The sequence below is a fragment of the Elgaria multicarinata genome, chromosome 12, assembly GCF_023053635.1.
Source record: "Elgaria multicarinata webbii isolate HBS135686 ecotype San Diego chromosome 12, rElgMul1.1.pri, whole genome shotgun sequence".
NCBI classification, from domain to species: domain Eukaryota; kingdom Metazoa; phylum Chordata; class Lepidosauria; order Squamata; family Anguidae; genus Elgaria; species Elgaria multicarinata.
Genome location: NC_086182.1, coordinates 12,812,914 through 12,833,187, shown reverse-complemented (window position 1 = coordinate 12,833,187; position 20,274 = coordinate 12,812,914). Strand labels below are relative to the sequence as shown.

General features: G+C 45.9%; 2 protein-coding genes across 2 annotated transcripts in view; one reads left to right on the top strand and one right to left on the bottom strand.

Moving 5' to 3' along the window:
- Positions 1 to 20,274, bottom strand: part of DOCK5 (dedicator of cytokinesis 5) — a 175,900-nt gene that overhangs the window by 27,329 nt on the left and 128,297 nt on the right. Inside the window, exons 29-37 of the mRNA XM_063139247.1 lie at positions 12,091 to 12,185; positions 11,246 to 11,324; positions 10,505 to 10,605; positions 6,242 to 6,300; positions 4,722 to 4,876; positions 3,645 to 3,730; positions 2,550 to 2,706; positions 740 to 780; positions 525 to 615 (exon numbers count right to left, since the gene is read on the bottom strand). Of these exons, the coding sequence (XP_062995317.1) occupies positions 525 to 615; positions 740 to 780; positions 2,550 to 2,706; positions 3,645 to 3,730; positions 4,722 to 4,876; positions 6,242 to 6,300; positions 10,505 to 10,605; positions 11,246 to 11,324; positions 12,091 to 12,185 (864 nt within the window). The remainder of the gene's footprint in view (positions 1 to 524; positions 616 to 739; positions 781 to 2,549; positions 2,707 to 3,644; positions 3,731 to 4,721; positions 4,877 to 6,241; positions 6,301 to 10,504; positions 10,606 to 11,245; positions 11,325 to 12,090; positions 12,186 to 20,274) is intronic.
- KCTD9 (potassium channel tetramerization domain containing 9) overlaps positions 1 to 20,274 on the top strand; it is a 145,157-nt gene that overhangs the window by 81,460 nt on the left and 43,423 nt on the right. The window lies entirely within an intron of this gene.

Here is a 20,274-nt window from a genome sequence, read left to right as displayed (position 1 = left end):
TGCTTTCCTTTCCCCCCTCCTCCTCCTCCCTCCCAATCCCCTTTCCTTTTGTGTCATGTCTTTTAGATTGTAAGCCTGTGGGCAGGGACTGTCAAGAAATACTTTTGTAAGCCGCCATGAGAGCCTTTTTTGGCTGAATGGCGGCATAAAAATGCTTAAATAAATAAATAAATATAAATAAACAGTTGTGCAATTTGGGAGTGCTTACAGATGCCACCCTTAATTTGGGCACCAAAGTGGCATAGGTGAAATGATAGACCTTTCACTGGCTTAGTTGATGTGCCAACTGTAACCCCTTCCTGGCCACAGGTAGCCTGGCCACAGTTACTCATAGAATCATAGAATAGTAGAGTTGGAAGGGGCCTATAAGGCCACTGAGTCCAACCCCCTGCTCAATGCAGGAATCCACCCTAAAGCATACCTGACAGATGGTTGGACTAACAACCATGCCCTAGCAACTTCCAGGCTTGGCTACTGCAATGTGTTCTACATGGAGCTGCCCTTGAAGACCTCAAAACACTCACCTGGAGTAATTCAGCATGAAGGAGAAGTGTGTATGCTGCCTCAGTGTAGTTTTCGGAGCCTGTGTGCAGATCTCGGAGTTTATACAAGTATCTAGCAGGACAATACACAGAGATGATCATGGAATTGGAAGCAGAGGAGAAACTCAAATATCGGTTGAACTAAGACAGCATCATCCCACCCCAACAACAGTGAAGGTAACAGTTCCATGGCTTACCTGATGTATATATCCTCCCTCTTCTTTTCTTTGTAAAAATTCTGCCAAAGTGGGAAAAATAGTATTCTGAATAATCAGGATACACCACAGATAAAAATAATGGAAAAGAAATATATACAGAATATGGCTCAATTCAGACATCACACCAAATTTGGGTTATGCAATCCATAGTCAGAACCTAAACCATGGTTTGAACTTCCAAATGTACCTGCAAACCATAGTTTACAGTGCCACTTGTCTGTTTTCCTTTTCTGTCGATTCACCACTGCTGTCTCTAAAGGTGGTGGCCTCTATAACCACGGCTTTTGCTCTACCTCCAATTTGCCAATCCAGATGTCAAACGAGAAGGTTAGCATAAGGCATGATTTGTAAACCTGCATTCAAATAATCATTTCTGATTCTGGGTTGCCAGCCTACTGCAAACCATGGTTTACCAATGCAGATATCACCAAACCACAGTTAAACTTCCATAATCATGGTTTGCAATGATGTTTAAACTGAGCCAAAATAATATTCTACAATATGTTTTTCCCTGTGGGGCAATGGATAGTACTTGCTGATGACACCCTGCTTGTGGGAAAATTGCTAGCTACCACCCCAGATAATCTAACTCACTATGGGTCTGTTCAGGCAACACACTAAGCCATAGTTATGCAGCTAACCTTTTTACAGCAAATAGTTAGTGAGTGCATTTAAATCATGGTTATGTAGCCACCATGGTTAGGAATGGTTCACACAACATGCTAAGTCATGGTTCGTGCCTTTCTTTACAGGGTTGGGGCTCAACATGAACACAACAAAGAGCTTATAAAGCAGTCTTTAGATTCAATGTGTGGCATAAATTACTACTATGAAACTCCCACCCCAGCCAGCTTTGTTTAGTGGAGGGCACGGTGGGAGGGTGGAAGCCTTGCGTAAACTCACTAGGCGTGTGGGTGGAAGTCATTATTTTTTTATCTCAGCCCCCAACCTGCAAAAGGGGAAGAATTCTGAGCTGTCTTGCGTGGGCATTGTGAGGGTCAGCAAAAAATGAGAAGGCATTTTGGAAATTAAGAATGGTACGGGAAACAAAACTCTGCAAAATATTCCCACTTCCCAATAGGGGAGCTCCTGCTCAGGGTGTCAGCCAGCCAGGCCCAGGAATCTCAGAGGGAACTGGTTGGTGGGTGGATCTTAATGAGCTTCTGTCAGCTCACACACACACACACACCCGACTCCATTCCGTCTTCTGCCAGCCGGCTGGACTCGGTCAACAGAGAGTCAGGACAACTGGTAAATTTCCCCAATATTTCTCCAAATTGCAGGCATGATTTGCACAAATGTCTATTTACTTATTTTATTATTTAAAAAAACAAAGTCCCCAAATTACTTGTAAAAAACTGTGGTGAAAGACCCTTGGGGTGGAAACACACCTGGGATGGGTAGCTTTTATATTGTATTTTATATTATGGTTTTATACTGTTGTTTTATACTTTGAATGGTTTTAATTTTTGTGAACCGCCCAGAGAGCTTCGGCTATTGGGCGGTATAGAAATGTAATAAATAAATAAATAAATAAATAAAATATGCATTAGTGCAGCCTCCTATATGGTGAATAGAAATAAGTTCCATCACCATGTTTGTGGACTGCCTAGTTGCCATTTTGGTATAATTTTATACGGTTTGCTATATAATTATTATGTTTTATAATTACTTTTTTATACTTTGTATTATAGATCAGTTATTTTGTCAAATTTTATTACAGTTTATTTAACGGTAACTCCATCCTAATTTTGCTCGCAACATTTTGCTTTGCCTCCTCTGCCCATACCAGCACGTTGACAGTGCAGCTCATGCGGTTTTCTTTGCTCCCATCATGCATGATGGCTCGGTAGTCCAAGAGGTTTTCCAACAGGCTGCTAACCAACAGGGCAAACACTTCTCCTGAGCTTGAGAGGTATTTGTGTTTCCGACAATGCTCCAGCAGGCTACAGGCACGGGCATGGGAAGACCCAAGAAAAGAGGAGATGGGAAGAAAAGAGAAGTTTGGAATGATGTCTTACTTGTTTATTATCATACTTATATCTCACCTTTCTCCCCCTCTTTCAAGGAATCCAAGGTGGCTGACATGGTTCTCTTCCTCTCTGTTTTATCCTCACAACAGCCCAGTGAAGTAGGTTAGGCTGAAAGTCAGTGACTGGGCCAAAGTCTCCCAGTGAGCTTCACGGCCAAGTGGGGACTAGAACCCAGATCTCCTGAGTCGCAGTCCAACACTCTAACCACTACACTACACTGCCCCCTTGTTTGTTTGTTTGTTTTCCTGTACTCCACCTACCCCAATTAATGATGGGTAATCATAATCATAAATTTGCAGCTACTGATACAGATTTTCCTCGCTTTTAAAACATTATGGCCCTGTTCAGAAGACACCTTAAACCATGACTTTAACCACGGTGGTTAAGCCAGAAAGCTGGGCTGTGTTCAGAAGACATCTTAAACCATGGCTTTAGCCACGGTGAGTAAGGCAAAAAGTCTTATTCACTGTGGTTAAAGCCGTGGTTTAAGGTGTCTTCTGAATGGGACCTAAATTGGGCTAGATCTAAAGCTTCACAGGCAGAAGGGTGCAGTGGGGAGGCAGGGGAAGGAAAGCCCCCATTTTACAATCAACCTTCCACCAATGCAACATTTGGATCCGACCCATTGATCTTTATTTGATTTCCAATGTCTTCCTTTCCCAAGGACTCGGCGTGAGAGATGAGACCTAGTACAAAAAGGTTAAAAACAAACCCCAAAATGCACAGTAAACATAAAATGCCATGCTAACTTAACTGCAGATCTGCAAGCTGCCCTACTGCTTGCAAAACCAAACAGGGGGAGGTAAGAAAGGAGTTTCTAGAAAGGCAATCAGGAACACTCACACACTTACAGTTTCTCCAGCAGAACCTTGTACTGCTCATCACCTCGACCACCTTCCACTTCCTGATCCAGCTTGGTGATCAGCTCGTCTTCGAACTACAAGTTAAAGACCGGGGGCGCGGCGGGGAGGAAGACACAGAAAACCCCCGAAAATATGTTTCAAAAATATGGAAGGACCATGAAGCTATGAAGTCAACCCAGCACAACACCAAGCATGCATAGGAGTCGGACCCTTGGTCCATCTAGCCCTGTACTGTCAACACAGGCCGGCAGCAGCTCTCTAGGGTTTCAAGCAGGAATTTTTCCAGCCCTACCTGCAGATTGAACCCAGGACCTTCTGTTCACGGACCACAGTTTGAGAAACTTTGCCCTTAGACCACAATTTAGGACAGGGGATTGTCTGAACTGGGCCAGACTCTGGGAATGTAAGCTGGAACGTTTCCCAGGATCTACAGCGGGGTGGATTTGTGTGTGGCCGGCAGTGGTGGCAAAACCACCGGCTCTTTGTTGCTGAAATTCAGCAACGGTGGCCAAGAACAGCCAAGTCTGGTTCAAAGCTGCCGATAGCTTTGCTGCCACCAAAATACCGTGATGCACGGTAACAGGGATGCAGCACCGGGGTGGGGGCTGTAAGTGGCCCTTGAAGTTGCCCATCCCTGCTTTCTGGTGTGTCAACTGTTTGGATGCTCTTTTGTCAATACTGCTCTCTGTTCCAGTAGTTCTGCTTTAAATAGCCACACCTCTCCAATTCTCAAATCTCATTGCTGCCTCCTCTTCCTGCCTCACCCTGTAAGTGCACTATTTATTATTATTTATTCATTACATTTATATCCCACCTTTTTTCCTCCAAGGAACCCAAGGTGGCATACATAATCCTTCTCCCTCTCCATTCTATCCTCACAACAACAACCCTGTGAGGTAGGCTGGGCCGAGAGTCTGTGGCTGGCCCAAAGTCACCCCGGGAGTTTCCATGGCCGAGTGGGGACTAGAACCCGGATCTCCTGACTCTCAGTCCAACACTCTAGCCACTACGCCACACTGGCTCTCTCGCCGGCTTCCACCACGACCCCCACAGCTGTTCCCATACCATATGGAAGTTCCTGCTCCCGCTGAAGTTGAATTCGCACTGCATCATGTCGAAAAAGATGGGGATGGTCGCCTTTCGCAGTTCGGGCTCCGGAGTCAAGGTCACCTCCAGGATTGGGCCAACCATGGAAGGGATGAATTTGATCTTGTGAGGCCCTGAAAAGAAGAAGAACAGGATTCCAAATAAGGGAAAGCAGGCGGCTTCTTAGAATCATAGAATCATAGAATAGCAGAGTTGGAAGGGGCCTACAAGGCCATCGAGTCCAACCCCCTGCTCAATGCAGGAATCCACCCTAAAGCATCCCTGACAGATGGTTGTCCAGCTGCCTCTTGAAGGCCTCTAGTGTGGGAGAGCCCACAACCTCCCTAGGTAGCTGATTCCATTGTCGTACTGCTCTAACAGTCAGGAAGTTTTTCCTGATGTCCAGCCGGAATCTGGCTTCCTTTAACTTGAGCCCGTTATTCCGTGTCCTGCACTCTGGGAGGATCGAGAAGAGATCCTGGCCCTCCTCTGTGTGACAACCTTTTAAGTATTTGAAGAGTGCTATCATGTCTCCCCTCAATCTTCTCTTCTCCAGGCTAAACATGCCCAGTTCTTTCAGTCTCTCTTCATAGGGCTTTGTTTCTAGACCTCTGATCATCCTGGTTTGCCTCGTGAGATCTCCGGGGCACTCGAGCAGCTGCTTTTCACCCACTAATCACCTCTGACTGTGTCCTCGAGGATTTCATATGAAAAACGTAGAATGGAGTCGCTTCTGTTGGCCACTCCCTTCCCACCTGCCTGAGTCCCTGCAGTGGTAGTGAGGGCTGGGATTAAATGCTACCATGACATAGAAACGCTACATGCAGTGTAGTGGGGGAAGGAATGGCATAGAAGGGGCGAGAATGCTAGGGAAAGTGCACTCTTAGAAACTGGATTCACTTCTTCAGTTTCACTGATCTCTCTTTCTGTTCCAGTGGACTGCCTCTCTCTCTCTCTCCCTCTCTGCTCTCTCTTAGGGCAGGGGCTTTCAAAACGTTCTGCTTCCTAGCAACACTTCCCACAATTATACGTCCAGTGTGGAAGTCCTGAACATCAGTCACACATCAGGATTCAGGGGCTTGTTCGAGTGTGGTAGACATTGGTCAGGTCTGTTGGAACTTACAGGCTGGGTTCATACAACACAACAAGCCAAAGCATGGCTTGCGTGAGTATGGATTGTTGTTGAATGGTGGGCTGTTGTGTAGCGTGAACCCAGCCATGCTAACAAACCACGGTTTGTTAAGCACAAACAAACCACAATTCACAACCCAACAACAAATCACGGGCTGTCTTCGTAGGTTGTTCATGGTTAACATGTGGAACCGCCAAGAACATTCTCACTTTCCTTCACATAAAAAAAGAGCCTGTTTCTTCCAGCGTTCCTTCCGACATATCATACTTGATATTGTCCCCATGCAGCATACCCTTGAGTACTCAGGATACAACGCTCCGCCAACCCACCTGCTACTCCAGGTCCTTAGCAGACGCAGGAAACTTACCGAGGTTGTACCACATGTCCCTTATCTTGAAGCCAATGTCCTTCCTCATGTCGCCATATCTAAAAAGAGATGAGACAACATGTGTGTGTGAGGATGATTTACATGCATTCAATGGTTTTGCTTAAACATCCATAGAAAGTTCATACTCTTTTTCAACGGCGAGTATTTATTTATTTTGTGCCCCACCTTTCTACCAAGAAAGGCACTCCAGATGGCTTACAGAACCAATCAAAATTGATGAAAACAATACATTAAGATGCAATAAAACAGAAATGACAGAAAAAAATATTATTATCAAAGGCAGTACCAAACTTGCCAGATCCGCCAGGCCCACTTACAGGTTAAAGGCCTTGTTAAACAAAGTGGCCTTTGCCTGCTGGCAGAAGGACATCGAAGAGAGGGCAAAGATGGCTTCCCTTGGGACTGGCTACCGAAAAGGTCCTCTCTCGGGTCCCCACCAAATGCACCTCTGAATGCACGATTACCACAAACACTGGACTTAGTCTCATGGGTAACTACTCATAACCTGCACCGCTATTATGCTGTGATAGAATAAAAGAGTCAGGTGGACGGAGCTTGTAGGTCATCTGGGAACGTCAGAAACTGAGTCAGCCCATTCCAGCCCATTGACACTGATGAGGATGGCTCTCTGGGATTACAGGTAAGACACTTTCCTAGCCCTACTTGGAAATGCTGGGGATTAAGCCTGGGACCTTCGGCATGCAAACAGGTGCTCTACCTGGGGATGTCACACAAATCCGCAATGGAACCAAATGAGATTGGGATTTTATGAAGCTGACCCATGGATTCAGCCATGGACCAGCTTTTCCCTTGTCGGGTGGAATCTGCAGATTTGTGGACCATTTTCCTAATCTTCAGGAATTTTGCAAAAAAAATTGTGGAAAAATATGCAAAAATTATAATTAAAAAACCTGGTAAAATGTACATTTTCCTCATAAGTGTGAAAATGGGGGGGATATGCACATTTGGGGCCAATTTGCACAAATTTGGAAATGGAAAAATCCAATTCCGTCGATGGGAGGCCGACGGAACGAAAGGCACCTGACCATCCACAAAACACAGGCGGAATGGATTTTACGCAATCCGTATATCCCTAGCTCTACCACTGAGCTAGCCCCCCCCTCTCTAGTCCACCCCCTTGCTCTTCGTTGAAAGCCTGAAGCTACAACATCACTAAATGATAGCTGTCCAGCCTCCGTTTGAAGGGTTCTGGCAAAAGAGAGCCCACTACCTCTCTAGGACACTGGTTCCATTTGTCAAACTGGCCTTACCATCTTATTAGGTTTTTTAAAAGGGTGGGTGAAGGGAAAGAAAGCAGAAGGAGAAAACCTCAGACATGTCAGAAGCATGTGATCAAGTGGCGTCCAGGGGCCAAACTACACATGACGCAGAGCATGCCATTAGCAACCACATCAATTGGAAAATAAAAGTCAACAGGAGGCCTCCATGGGAAGGTTCTGCATGTACTTCCCCTTTCACAGTCATGCGAAAAACCCACCCCAACTTATGTTAGCTATTAAATTTTTCTTTTTCAGCTGACATGGTTGCCAATCAGGTGCTCGAAGTCACGTCTACTTTGGCCTTCATCCTTAAAAGGGCTGTGCCGCAATAAATTAGTTAGTGCCGTAAGGCTCGCTGTTGTGTTTTATATATGTGATTACAAAACATCATCGACAACCGAAGAACTGGAAGTGAGTCATCCAAGCTAGGAAGTTGGAGTTAAAAGGAAGGACTGCAACCTTTTAATCAGTTAGACTAATGGATTAACACCCTTCTAAAAATGAGTAAATTGGGAGACATTTTTTGTTGTTGTTAAATTATCTATAAAAATAAAAGGCCATGTGTGTGTGTGAGCACCACTGTCCATCAGAGCCATAATGTCAAGGAAATGAAATCTAGAGGGGATCTACACTAGTCTAGTTAGAACGTGTCTTACCGGTTTTAAGTGTGCCTTTCGTAGTATTACGCCACATGACGTTCAGGTTTTGACGTTTTATTGAGGTCTTTTCTCCGGTTTTTATTTTGAACTTTTCTGAAATAGCTCGTTGTATTTGTTATGATGTGACCAATTTCGCTGTATTAATTAGCTTTCCTTTCCTTCTTAATTAGCCAATCGCATTCCGAGGGGGGGATGTTTATTTAATTTCCGCGCCCAAAGTTGAAGCTGCTTTTTTCTGTGAAGCCTTGGACTTCAACTCCCATCAGCCCTACCTAGCAGAGCCAATGGTGAGGAATGCTGGGAGTTGTGGTCCAAAAGACCAGGAAGGCACCAGGTTGGGGAAGGCTAGTCTAAAGTGAAAGTCATACAATCCCGCCCAAACGGTTTGAATTCTAAACGCAGGTGCAGTTGCCTAACATAATACGGAGGAGGGGCAATTGAAGCAGAGAGAAGAGGAAATGGGAGGGGAAATTTGCAGATGGGGAAGTAGAAGAAACAGATGTATTTTCTTAGTGTGGCCAAAAGGAATGCATTCTCACGGAAAGAGAAAACGTAAGTAAACGTTTTAAAAACAGCTACATTTTAAATCGTTCAAGAATAAAATGTTCAATGCCTGTGAAAACAACGTTTCATATACTAGTGTAAATCCCCTCCTAGACACCTGAAGCTTAGCATGCACACCCAAGGGACCCCTGGGGTGTGCACCACAGGGTAGTTTATTTTTGTTTAATGCATCAGTTTGAATGAATGAAAATGTGGCCATATAATTGAAGCCTGCAGCAACATCTTCAGCCGCTAACTTCCCCAGCCAGCACAAGTTTTGAAGTCGATACAGTTTGGGGTCAGGAGAGATTTAGGCCATAGCTAAACCTAAGGTGTATCCCTGGATCGTCCAGGGGTCAAACCTGTTCATCTAGGTGACACACAGGGGATCCAGTGCTCAGGCAGGGGCGAACCCTGGATGATCCCAGGATAAACTTTAGGTCTAGCTGTGGCCCAAGTCAGCCAAGGGGCAGGGTTATACGCCTGCCCTCTCCCTCCCCACAATCCCTGCTGTAAGCCACGCCCCTCAGGGGAATGGAATGGTGAGAACCCTCCCACCAGGGGCGATACGAGTGCACCAAAGCAGGCACTGTGCCAGTAGACAAGGTGGCCACTGTGGACAACTGCGCAAGTTTGCCTGAAGACGTTGCTGTACCAAAGGGCTATTCTAACTCATGCAAAGGTTCTAATAGCAAAGACAGAAACACTGCAGCTCTGCAAATGGGATGACCCCCATGGACTGAAAAGGGGGGAGGGAGGCTATTTTCACCAATTCCACTCCTTCCCACAGTCCCCTATCCACCCACCCCCAAATTGCTCCGGAGGGTCGGGGGCTCTCCAGAACAATATATGAAGCGGCACTACTGGGGCAGCAGGAGGAAGTAAGAATCAGCAAAGCAAAGCAAAATGCTGCACCACTTCCTTCCTCCAGCAGGGAAACTCTGCTGGATGCCAGTTCCCTCTGTTAATGGAATGAGCCCTTCCGTTTAGAGAGGGGCCAACTCTGGATCCAACCTCATGTGTTTTTCTTCATCATTATTTATTTAAACCTATCATTAGCTTGATAGGTTCCCAGAGCGGCTGATGACAGTCATTCTGTCTCTGCCCTCAGGCTAATAATCTAAAAGACATGGCACATGAGGAAAAAGGGGTGGGGAGGGAGGAGGAAAAAAGCAAGCTCAGGCATCATTTCTTAAAGCTACAGTTTGACCAGTTGGGATGGAAATGGCTCAGGTAGCCTGATGGAATGGCTGCTGGCTGGGTGATGGTTAGGCAGAACCAAAGGTAGCTGATCACTCAGCAGAGCCGACAGAATAGCTCTGCTTATCTTATTGTATTATTATTATTATTAGTAGTAGTAGTAGTATCCCGCCTTTTGCCCAATACTGGGCCTTATTGTAGTCATATGCAATGAATGATATGCAGATTTAATCAATTAAAACTGATATGATCAATTAAGATTTCTTAACAGCCCTAGTTTAAAGGTGTATCCCGGATCTGTAAAAAAGTCAAAGGCAACTGCAGTAAAGTGCAAAAGCATGAGCTGTGCCTGGAAAAAACACGGCAGGCGCGCACTGGGGAGTCACAATCAGGGAGAGCTTCTGGGTTCATGTCCACCAGGCAATTAGAGGTGTCCCCCCCACTTTCATATTTGTAATAGCATTCATGGTAGCAAAATTGCCAAGTGTGCATGCAGTTAAAGTGCAAAAGATGTCCAATAGAGGGGAGTGGGGTGGGGGGAAACTCACATGAAAACTTACTTCTTGACCATCTTGGTCCGTTTAGCCTGGGAAAAGGTCTCCAGCTGGAGGGATTCGTGGGTGAGGAAGGCTACTGCCAAGTGGAAGTAATTATTCCACAGCTGTGGGGAACAAAGGACCGATAAGGTAAAAACATACTGGTAATACATTTATAGTCCGAAACAACCTGGGATCAAGCTATTTGATCCCATATAAGGAACCTATATAAGCCTGCTTGTACACTAAGATCTACGTCAGGGGTCCTTCTTGAGTGCCCACCACTGAGATCTGTTAGGTTGGCATGCACAAGACGAAGGGCCTGCTTAGTGGTGGCCCAAATACGGTGGAACGCTGTATCTATTGATGTGTGCCTAGCTCCTTCCATGCAGGTATTAAGGAGAAAGTAAAGACCTTTCCATTTCAAGCTGTCTTCAACTGAATTTGTAATTGACTTGTGTGGCCACAGCAGCTTTGCAAAAGATTTCAACGCTGGTCTCATCGTTTTGGTACCAAGTTAAAACTGTCCTCTACTCCCAGGCATCTGATGTCATACAACGGAGCTTTTAATGTCAGTTGTTTTATGGGTTCCCGGTATTTTATTGTAGTTGCTTAAAATTGTTTAGAAGTTCCATTATGTTAAAGGTTTGCTATTATGTTTCTCTTGTGATGTATTTTGGGTTGTTATTTTTGTGAACCACCCAAAGAGCTTTGTAAACTGGGCAGTATAGAAATAAATGAAGTGGTGATCAAACAAGAACATACCTGCAGTTCGAAGCTTGCCTGATCCAAAAAGAAACGGTTGAGCACCGAGGTGTATTGATTTATGGCTCGAAGGAAAATCCTGGGAAAGTAACGGAGAGAGAGATGAGGAAATGCCAGAAGAACAGGATGTGGGGGTGGGGGAGGAGGCTCAGATCTATCTCCCGTCCCTCTAAAACCACAGGTGCGTTTGCAAGTGGTTTGGCATGATTTGTATTTTATTTTTCCTAAGCAGTGTTACCAATTTTATTTTACATTATTTTTAAATATGGTCTCTGCTCAACTTGAAGCAGATGGTTCCCGAGAGTTCAAACCAGTTAGCGGTCAAGAGAAGTTTACAATTTAGTAAATTGCTAAGGATGGAAGGATAAAGATGCTAGGAACGGCCAAGAGACACAAGAAGATCCTTGTGTTTAGGTGTAGAATTCAAGCATGGCTAACGTGGCTTCTATAATTTGGAAGTAATAGTAATAGCTTCACGTACTACACCAAACACGTATGACACTGAGAGCCAGTGTGGTGTAGTGGCAAGAGTTTTGGACTGGGAGTCGGGAGATCCGGGTTCTAGTGCCCACTCAGCCATGGGAACCCACTGGGTGACTTTTGGCCAGTCACAGACTCTCAGCCCAACCCACCTCACAGGGTTGTTGTGAGGATAAAGTGGAGAGGAGGAGGATTATGTATGCCGCCTTGGGTTCCTTCGAGGAAAAAAGGGGGATATAAATGCAGTAAAATATATATATATATATATATATATATATATATATATATATATAAAAAAATCTTCAAATGACGTGGCCGCCATCTTTGGAGAAAGCTCCCTGGATCAATGGCAACAACCTCTTTACCTGCTCTGCATCATGTTCATGACCATCCAGTCGCTTGCGTAGACGTTCTTTCCAATCAGATCCTTAAACATGATGAACGTTTCCATCAGGAAATCCTATAGGGAAGAAACCAATCAGGAACCAAGGAAGAGAGTCAGCATGGTGTAGTGGTTAGAGTTGTGGACTGGGATTCAAGAGATTCGGGTTCTAGTCCCCACTTGGCAATGAAGCTCACTGGGGGGACTTTGGGCCAGTCACAGACCCTCAGCCCAGCCTACCTCACAGGGTTGTTGGAAAGATCAAATGGAGAGGACGAGAAATGCAGGTTGCTTACCTGTAACTGTAGTTCTTTGAGTGGTCATCTGTGCAGTCACACTATGGGCTCTGCGCTGGCGCTGAGCTCTGCTTCGGAAAGTCTTCTCCAGCTGAGAACCGTTATAATTTTTGGCGGGAACCCCTCCCTCACCGTCCACCGCGCATGCCTGCGGCTGTTCCCACCTTCCCCTCAGTTCCTTTGCGACCGACTAAACGATTGATCTCGGCACCGAGGGGATACCCCTTCAGTATATGACACCGAAGAGGGGACGGTGGGAGGGTTGTGTGACTGCACAGATGACTACTCAAAGAACTACAGTTACAGGTAAGCAACCTGCATTTCTTCTTCGTGGTCTCTGTGCATCACACTATGGGCGATTACCAAGCTAAGTACTCACCGGTGGAGGGTCAGTGTCACTGAAGCACTGCAGACAACACAGCTCTGCCAAAGGAGGAATCCCGTCGAGAGCGAGTGTCGATGCTGTAATGTCTGACGAACGTCAGAGGGCGCGACCAAGTCGCAGCTTTACAAACTTCCTCCAACGAAGTTCCTCTATTAAACGCCGTCGATGTGGATACACTTCGAGTAGAGTGTGCTCTAACTCCTTGTGGAGGTTGTAATTTGACTAGACGGTAGGCTAGCTTAACAGTATGCACTATCCATGCAGCAAGTCGTTGGGTGGACAGTGGCAGGCCCTTCTGTTTTCCACTGTATGAAATAAAGAGTTTTTGGGTTGTACGAAATACTTGTGTTCTGTCTTTATAAAAAGCCAGTGCTCTTCGCACATCCAAGCAATGTAGTCTCTTTTCCAGTTCCGTAGATGGGGATGAAAAAAAAGTAGGTAAGACTATGGGTTGATTGATGTGGAAGTCTGATACTGTTTTTGCAAGAAAAGAGATATCAGGTCTCATGATGACTTTATCCTTGTGGAAGATGGTGAAAGGGGGGTCGATTCTTAGCGCTGAGAGTTCACTTGCTCTCCTTCCTGAAGTTATTGCTACTAGAAAAGCGACTTTCCAGGATAGGAGGTGCAAAGATATGGTGGCTAGAGGTTCAAACGGTTTTGTGGTAAGTGCATTCAAAACTACCGATAAGCTCCAGTCCGGAGTAATGGGTTTCACTGGTGGTACTAGATTATTGAGGCCGCGTAAGAATTTTTTAATTAAGGGTGTAGAAAACAGTGGTCTGCGCTCAGTCTCCCCCCGATAAGAGGATATGGCTGCTAGATATACTCTAATGGATGTATATCGTAGGCCTCTTTGGTATAGATGGTGCAAATAGGTAAGTATGTCAACAGTGGAGCAGAGGTTTGGGTTGAAAGAATGTGTGGTTGCGAATTCGCAGAAGGATTTCCACTTCCTAGCATATGACAGCTTGGTGGAGTTCTTTATCGATGCCGACAGTATCTGCTGAACTCCTGGTGGCAAGTCGAGTGGAGTTATGTGGTCGTCTAGTCACATCGTTGATGGATCCTCCACGCTGTGAGTCTCAGTCTCTGTGTGTCGGGGTGGAGGATTTGTCCTTGGTTGCACGATAACAGCTGTGGGTGTAAGGGGAAGTGGTGAGTGTGGCCTTCTGCAAGCCGTATCAGAGGGGAGAACCACGGTTGTCTGGGCCACCACGGCGCGACTAGGATACAGTTCGTCCTGTCTCGTATGATCTTCGTTATGACTCTGTGCTGGAGTGGGAATGGAGGGAAGATGTAGAAAAACCTGCCGCTCCCATCGTGGAGAAATGCATCTCCCATGGAAGCCTGTCCTATTCCTGCTCGCGAGCAGAACGATGGGCATATGGTGTTTTCTTCCGTGGCGAATAAATCTATTTCTGGGTGACCCCATATGCGGAAGACATGAGCTATCGAGTTGGGTGATAGCTGCCATTCGTGTTGGAGGAAATTCCTGAGGCTGAGTGAATCTGCCAGGACATTGTCGGTACCAGCGATATGTATCGCTGTCCGGTGTATTCCTCTGGGTATTGTCCATTGGAGTATTCGGAGAGTGAGGTGCACGAGCGTCGGGGATCTGGTTCCTCCCTGCTTGTTTATATGCCATAAAACTGCGGTGTTGTCGGTGATCACCTGAACGTGTTGGTTTAGCAGGGTGGGCTCGAAAGCTTTGAGGGCTTTTCTGACCGCTTCTAGTTCCAGATAGTTGATGTGGTGCACAGCTTCTTGTGTCGACCATTGTCCTTGTATCTGTAGAGGGCCACAGTGGGCTCCCCATCCCGCTATCGATGCATCGGCTGTGAGAGTATGTGATGGAGGTGGTTGTTGAAAGGGGACTCCTTCTAGAAGGTTTTCTATATTTGTCCACCATCGAAGAGTGCTGGTGACTGTGCATGGGACAGTCAGTAGGTGGTGTTTGGGATCGCGGTCCTTGTTGAAGTGTTGAAGGAACCAGAGTTGTAGTGGGCGCATGTGAAACCTTGCCCATTGAATGACTGAGACGGTCGACGCCATGTGGCCTAAGAGGCGCTGGATTTTGTGCGCCGAGGTGCATGGTCGAGTAATTATGTTGTTGGCTTTGAGGGCTAATTGTTTCGCTCTGTCTTGGGGCAGGTATGCCTTTTCTGCAATCGAGTCCAATTTTGCCCCTATGAATTTCACCGATTGTGAAGGGTACAACGTTGATTTTTCGTAGTTTACGCAAAGGCCTAGTTGTTGTAGAAGGTTTAGGGTGCGATGAATGTTGTGGGACAGAAGTTCCTTGGAATCCGCTACCACGAGTCAGTTGTCGAGGTATGGGTATATCTCGACGTTGAGGAGGCGGAGGTGTGCGCAGACGACCGCCATGCACTTCTAGAAGACACGGGGGGCTGTGCTGAGTCCGAATGGGAGGACACGAAATTGGTAATTTTTTTCCCCTATGGCAAATCGTAGGAAGTGACGATCCGACTCTGCGACAGAAATATGGAAGTACGCGTCCTTTAGGTCTATGACCGCGAACCATACGTTCTTTCTTAGGAGTTGTAAGATGGTGCTCAATGTTGTCATTTTGAATTTTTGGGGGCGAATGAATTTGTTTAAATTTCTGAGGTCCAAGATAGGCCTGAGCCCCCCGTCCCTCTTCGGTACTGTGAAGTATCTCGAGAAAAAACCCTCGTGTTTTCGAATTGTGACCTTTTCTATTCCTCCTTTGAACGATAGTGTGGAGGTTTCTTGGTTCAGAGTGATGGAGGGTGTCGTGATCTTCACAGTACCGATGGGAGGGAGGGTCTCGAACTCGATCTGATAACCTAGAGCGACTATATTTAGTACCCAGGAATCTGTGGTTATATTGTCCCAGGCATGGAGAAAGAATGAGAGGCGGTCGGCAAACGTATGGTATTCGATGTTGGTGTCCAAGTCAAAGGCGACGTTTAGGCAGGTTATCTGTTTTCTGTTGGGGACGGAAGCGGCTGGATGAGTATGGTTTCCTTTGGAACGATTGCCATGTTTGGAATCTTGGTTGAGCCTTATCTGTTGAAGGTCTTTGTTGGTATGGCTGATATTGACGAAACCACTTCCGTGGTTTTTGAGATTGAAACTGTTGATTCTGTTGCCCAATTCCTAGTTTTTTTGCATTATTTCTAGCCTTTTGGACAGTGTCCATTTTTTCGTCCGTTGTGGCGTTAAATAAGCCATTGCCATCAAATGGTAATTCTTCTATACGTGACCGTGATTCGGGGGCCATTTCTGCTGATCTAAGCCAGGCGTGGCATCTGAGTGCCACTGCTCCCATCATTAGTTTGGCGTAGCAGTCAGTTTGATGCCAGGTAGTATTAATTTGTAGCTTTGCTAGTCGTGATGCTTCAGATTGGAATACGTGAGCTAACTCCCTGTGGTCTTCCGGTAAGTAGCCACATAAGGAACCAATTTTGTCCCACAGGAAGAGCTGATACCGGGCCATGAGAGCCTGGTAGTTAGTGATTCTCAGGCCCAGGGCGGCTGCGGAGTATGATCTCCTACCCATGAAGTCAAGTCTCCGTCCTTCCTTATCCACGGGAGAGGAGTGATGTTTCTGGGACCTCGAATGCGAGGATTCTACAATAACCGAGTTGGGGCGTGGGTGTGAGAAGAGAAAATCCACATCCTTCTTTTGTACCTTGTACATCGACTCTAACCGTCGGGAGGTTGGAGTCATTAGTGAAGGGGAGACCCATGTCTGTTTGATTGCATGTAGAAGTGTAGGTGCAAATGGTATCTCCACTGGAGCTGAAGCCTCTGTAAATATGGGTTTGAATATCAGGTCTTGGATTTGCTCTTGTTGTTGCTGCACATCCACTCCTAGTGCCTGTGCCATTCGTAGGATTTGTTCTGCGAAAGATCCCATCTCCTCTGAGGGTGATGCGCGCTCTTTGGGTCCCAGATTTTCATCAGGGGAAGGAAGAGAGGGTGGTGCTGTTGACTGTGATGATGAATCAGAGTCGTATTCCTCAGCCGAGGGTGGTCTCGATATGGAAGCAGGTTGCTCACTACGAGATGTTGTTTGGGTAGGTGCTGCGCGTGCTGTAGCAGTTTCTGATGGTTGAGGGTGTGTAGGGTAATGTCTGTCACGTTCTCGGTAATCATGACGCCTATCGTAATATTGTTCATAATGCCGTGTCGACGGTGGGTATGAGTATTCAGAGCAATGTTCCCATTCCCAGTGTGGGGATCTAGATCTGCTGTGGTATGAGTAGTAATGTCTAGTTGAATAGTCATCCCTGTAGGCTGGTGGAGATCGGTATCGTGATTGAGACCGTCTATATGGATCACAATCTTCATGTCGTGAATGTATCACGCCAGTATCTCTCGATCTTGGTTGCGGGCTGGGTCGAGGACTGGTTTGTATTGCTGACTGTGAGGGACCCTGCACAGGCTCAGCGATAGCGATAGGATTCCTCGTGGCTAGGGACGTCCCTAATTGTTGTGTCGGGGTTGGCGGTTCTCTGATCTCGCCTTCCGACGTTGTCGAGAGAAGTTCAACTGCCGGGGGGTCTGCCGGGTTGGAACTCTCTATAGCAGTCATAGGTTGATCTGCTGGTGTCTTAGTTCTCTTCTTTTTCTTAATACGAGTCTCAGACAGTGGTTTGATGTGTTTTGCTTTTTTGATGATTTTTTTCGCTGTCGACACGGTCCTTGATTGCATCGATGTTGGGAGTTCGGAGCGGCCTGTCGATGTCGAGGGTTCCGTCGACATCGATGGTTGCGTCGAAGCGGATGTTACGGTTTTCGGTTTGTCGGCGCGTTGCCTTCTTGTTTGTCTCGAAAAGGACTGACAGTGATGGCAGGTCTCAACGATGTGTGTCTCGCCGAGGCACAACACGCAAAGAGAATGTCCGTCCGCTGCAGGGAGTTTGCTAGCACAGTGGACGCACTTGCGGAACGGGGCCTTAAGGGCCATACAAATACTATACACAGAAAAATAGAGGGAGGAGAAAGATAATATATATATATATATATATATATATATATATATATATATTTAGGAAGAGATTGAATAACGAGGAGGAAGAAGAAGAAGAGGAAAAAACGGTAAGAAGGAAATAATCTCAGCTACTCAATTTGCGAGTAAGAACGGAGAAGAACTCTCTGCGAAGCACCAGCTAAGGCGGTCGCAAAGGAACTGAGGGGAAGGCGGGAACAGCCGCAGGCATGCGCGGTGGACGGTGGGGGAGGGGTTCCCACCAAAAATTATAACGGTTCTCAGCTGGAGAAGACTTTCCGAAGCAGAGCTCAGCGCCAGCGCAGAGCCCATAGTGTGATGCACAGAGACCACGAAGAAGAAACTACGTAAGATACCTTGAGTTCCTTGCAAGAAGAAAAAAAGGTGGGATAGAAATGTAAAAATAAATAAATCAGAATTAGAAACTTATGTCCTGCTTGTGGGTTCCTGGTCAACTGCTGGTTGGCCACTGTGTGAATAGAATGCTGGACTAGATGGACCCTTGGTCTGATCCAGCAGGGCTCTTCTTATACAATCCTCACCAACCTTGTACATTCCAAGGAAACCTGAGTAAACCTAGGAAATAACATGTTGTTTTATACTATTTTTTTGTTTTTTAAATTTTTGTATACTTTTAAAGTTTACTATTTTTAATTGTTGTAAACCGCCCAGAGAGCTTCGGCTGTGGGGCGGTATATAAATGTAATAAAATAAATAAATAAATAAATAAATAAATACTACAGGTCAATAGAGTTTATTCCAGAGATGATACCTTGCACTCCTAAATAAATCACCGTAAGTGAATTCCTTGGTGCACTAGCAAAATGCCTGTCACTATGATGGGCGGAGGGACACATGGTGGAGATACAGGATACCTCTGCGTCCTCTATGTACACATTTATAAATCCAAAGTTGGATTTATAAGCAAACGTCACTGCATTGATAAGCAAACATAACAAACCACAATATGGTTGCAATCCTACGCACACTTACCTTGGAATAAGACCCATTGAACTCAATGAGGCTTATTTCTGAACTGACATGTCTTAAGATTGTACTGCAAATGTGCAGAAAGACAACATGAAACAGCAGGAAGTTATGTGAAGGGCTCCCTATGCTAGCCTTCCCCAACTTGGCGCCCTCTAGATGTTTTGGACTTCAACTCCCATCAGTCCCAGCCAGCATGGCCAACGGTCGAACCATCTGGAGGGCACCAGGTTGGGGAAAGTTGACCTACACCCATGCAAACCTGCCCAGGTGACTCTCCTCTCTGGTCCATCAGGAAAGATTCAGTTGGCAGCAAGAAAGGGCAAAGTCTTTTTGGTGCTGGCTCCAAAACTCTGAAATGCCCTCCTCTGCAGCCTTGGTCAGCTCCCTGGCTGCTTTCAAACAGCCTCTAAAAACATAATTTGTTTGGCCTTTTCTGAACAATCTATTTATACTGTTGATTTTGCCTGGTGTTTATAGATTTGGGTTTGTATTTTAACCTCCTGGGCTGTTTCTACACCTGCCTTTTCCCCTGGGATCGTTCCAGGATCATCCCTGCATATTCAAATGCCACACAGGGGATCCCGGAAGCCGGCAGGGACGATCCCTCCATTTGCCTGGGATAACCCTTAGGTGTAGAAAGGGCCCTGGTTTAATTGGGAGGATATTGTCCTAAAAGGTGTGGTGTCTCACGGAAACGACTTCATGTATTTAATACAGAAAAAGCAGCAGTTTAAAAACATGGCATAAAAATCCAACATCCAAAAGAGCTGGGCAAAACAACAACAACAACAACCTCACCTGGCACCCAAAATACATCAGACTCATCACCAGGTGAAGCCCCATCCCTGGTGAGAGTGTTCCAGAAACTGGGTGCTACAACCAAAAAGGCCCTGACATGGTCTCACCTCTGAATTATTAGTATTACAATTGAGACCTGCAACATTTTGCTCCTGTTCAGGGTTCCAGCCAGCCATGCCCTTTCCCATGACATACCATTCCCTTACATCTACTTCCCCTCCAGTTTTCTGACATTTTCCCTCTCAATGATCAACATTCTGTGGGTAACGCACTTGCTCAATTCTCATCAGGCTGTTTTGAGGTATTTTCACCTAATTGTTTTTCTTTGGTGGGGGGAGGTTTCTTCTGCAAACCTTAAAGTACCCCCAAGCTTGGAGAGAACGTCCCCTTTTTGCGCATGGGCTGCTCACTCAGGGAAGGAGTTCACTATTAATATAAAGTAGCATTTCCTAATCTGTGCACCTCGAGATGTGCTTGCTGGGGTTGATGGTTATTGTAGTCCAATACATCTAGGGGGACACAGATTGCGGGAATACATAGGACACTATTTCTTTGTATGTTATGGATTTCAAACAATAATATGCTGCTTTTCAAGTATAAGCAAACTCTCAAAAGAAGTTTACGGTAACATGAAAGCAAAGATCAATTTTTTAAAAAGGCGCTGTTCCTGTATCTTCTAGGTTTGCACCGGTCGTT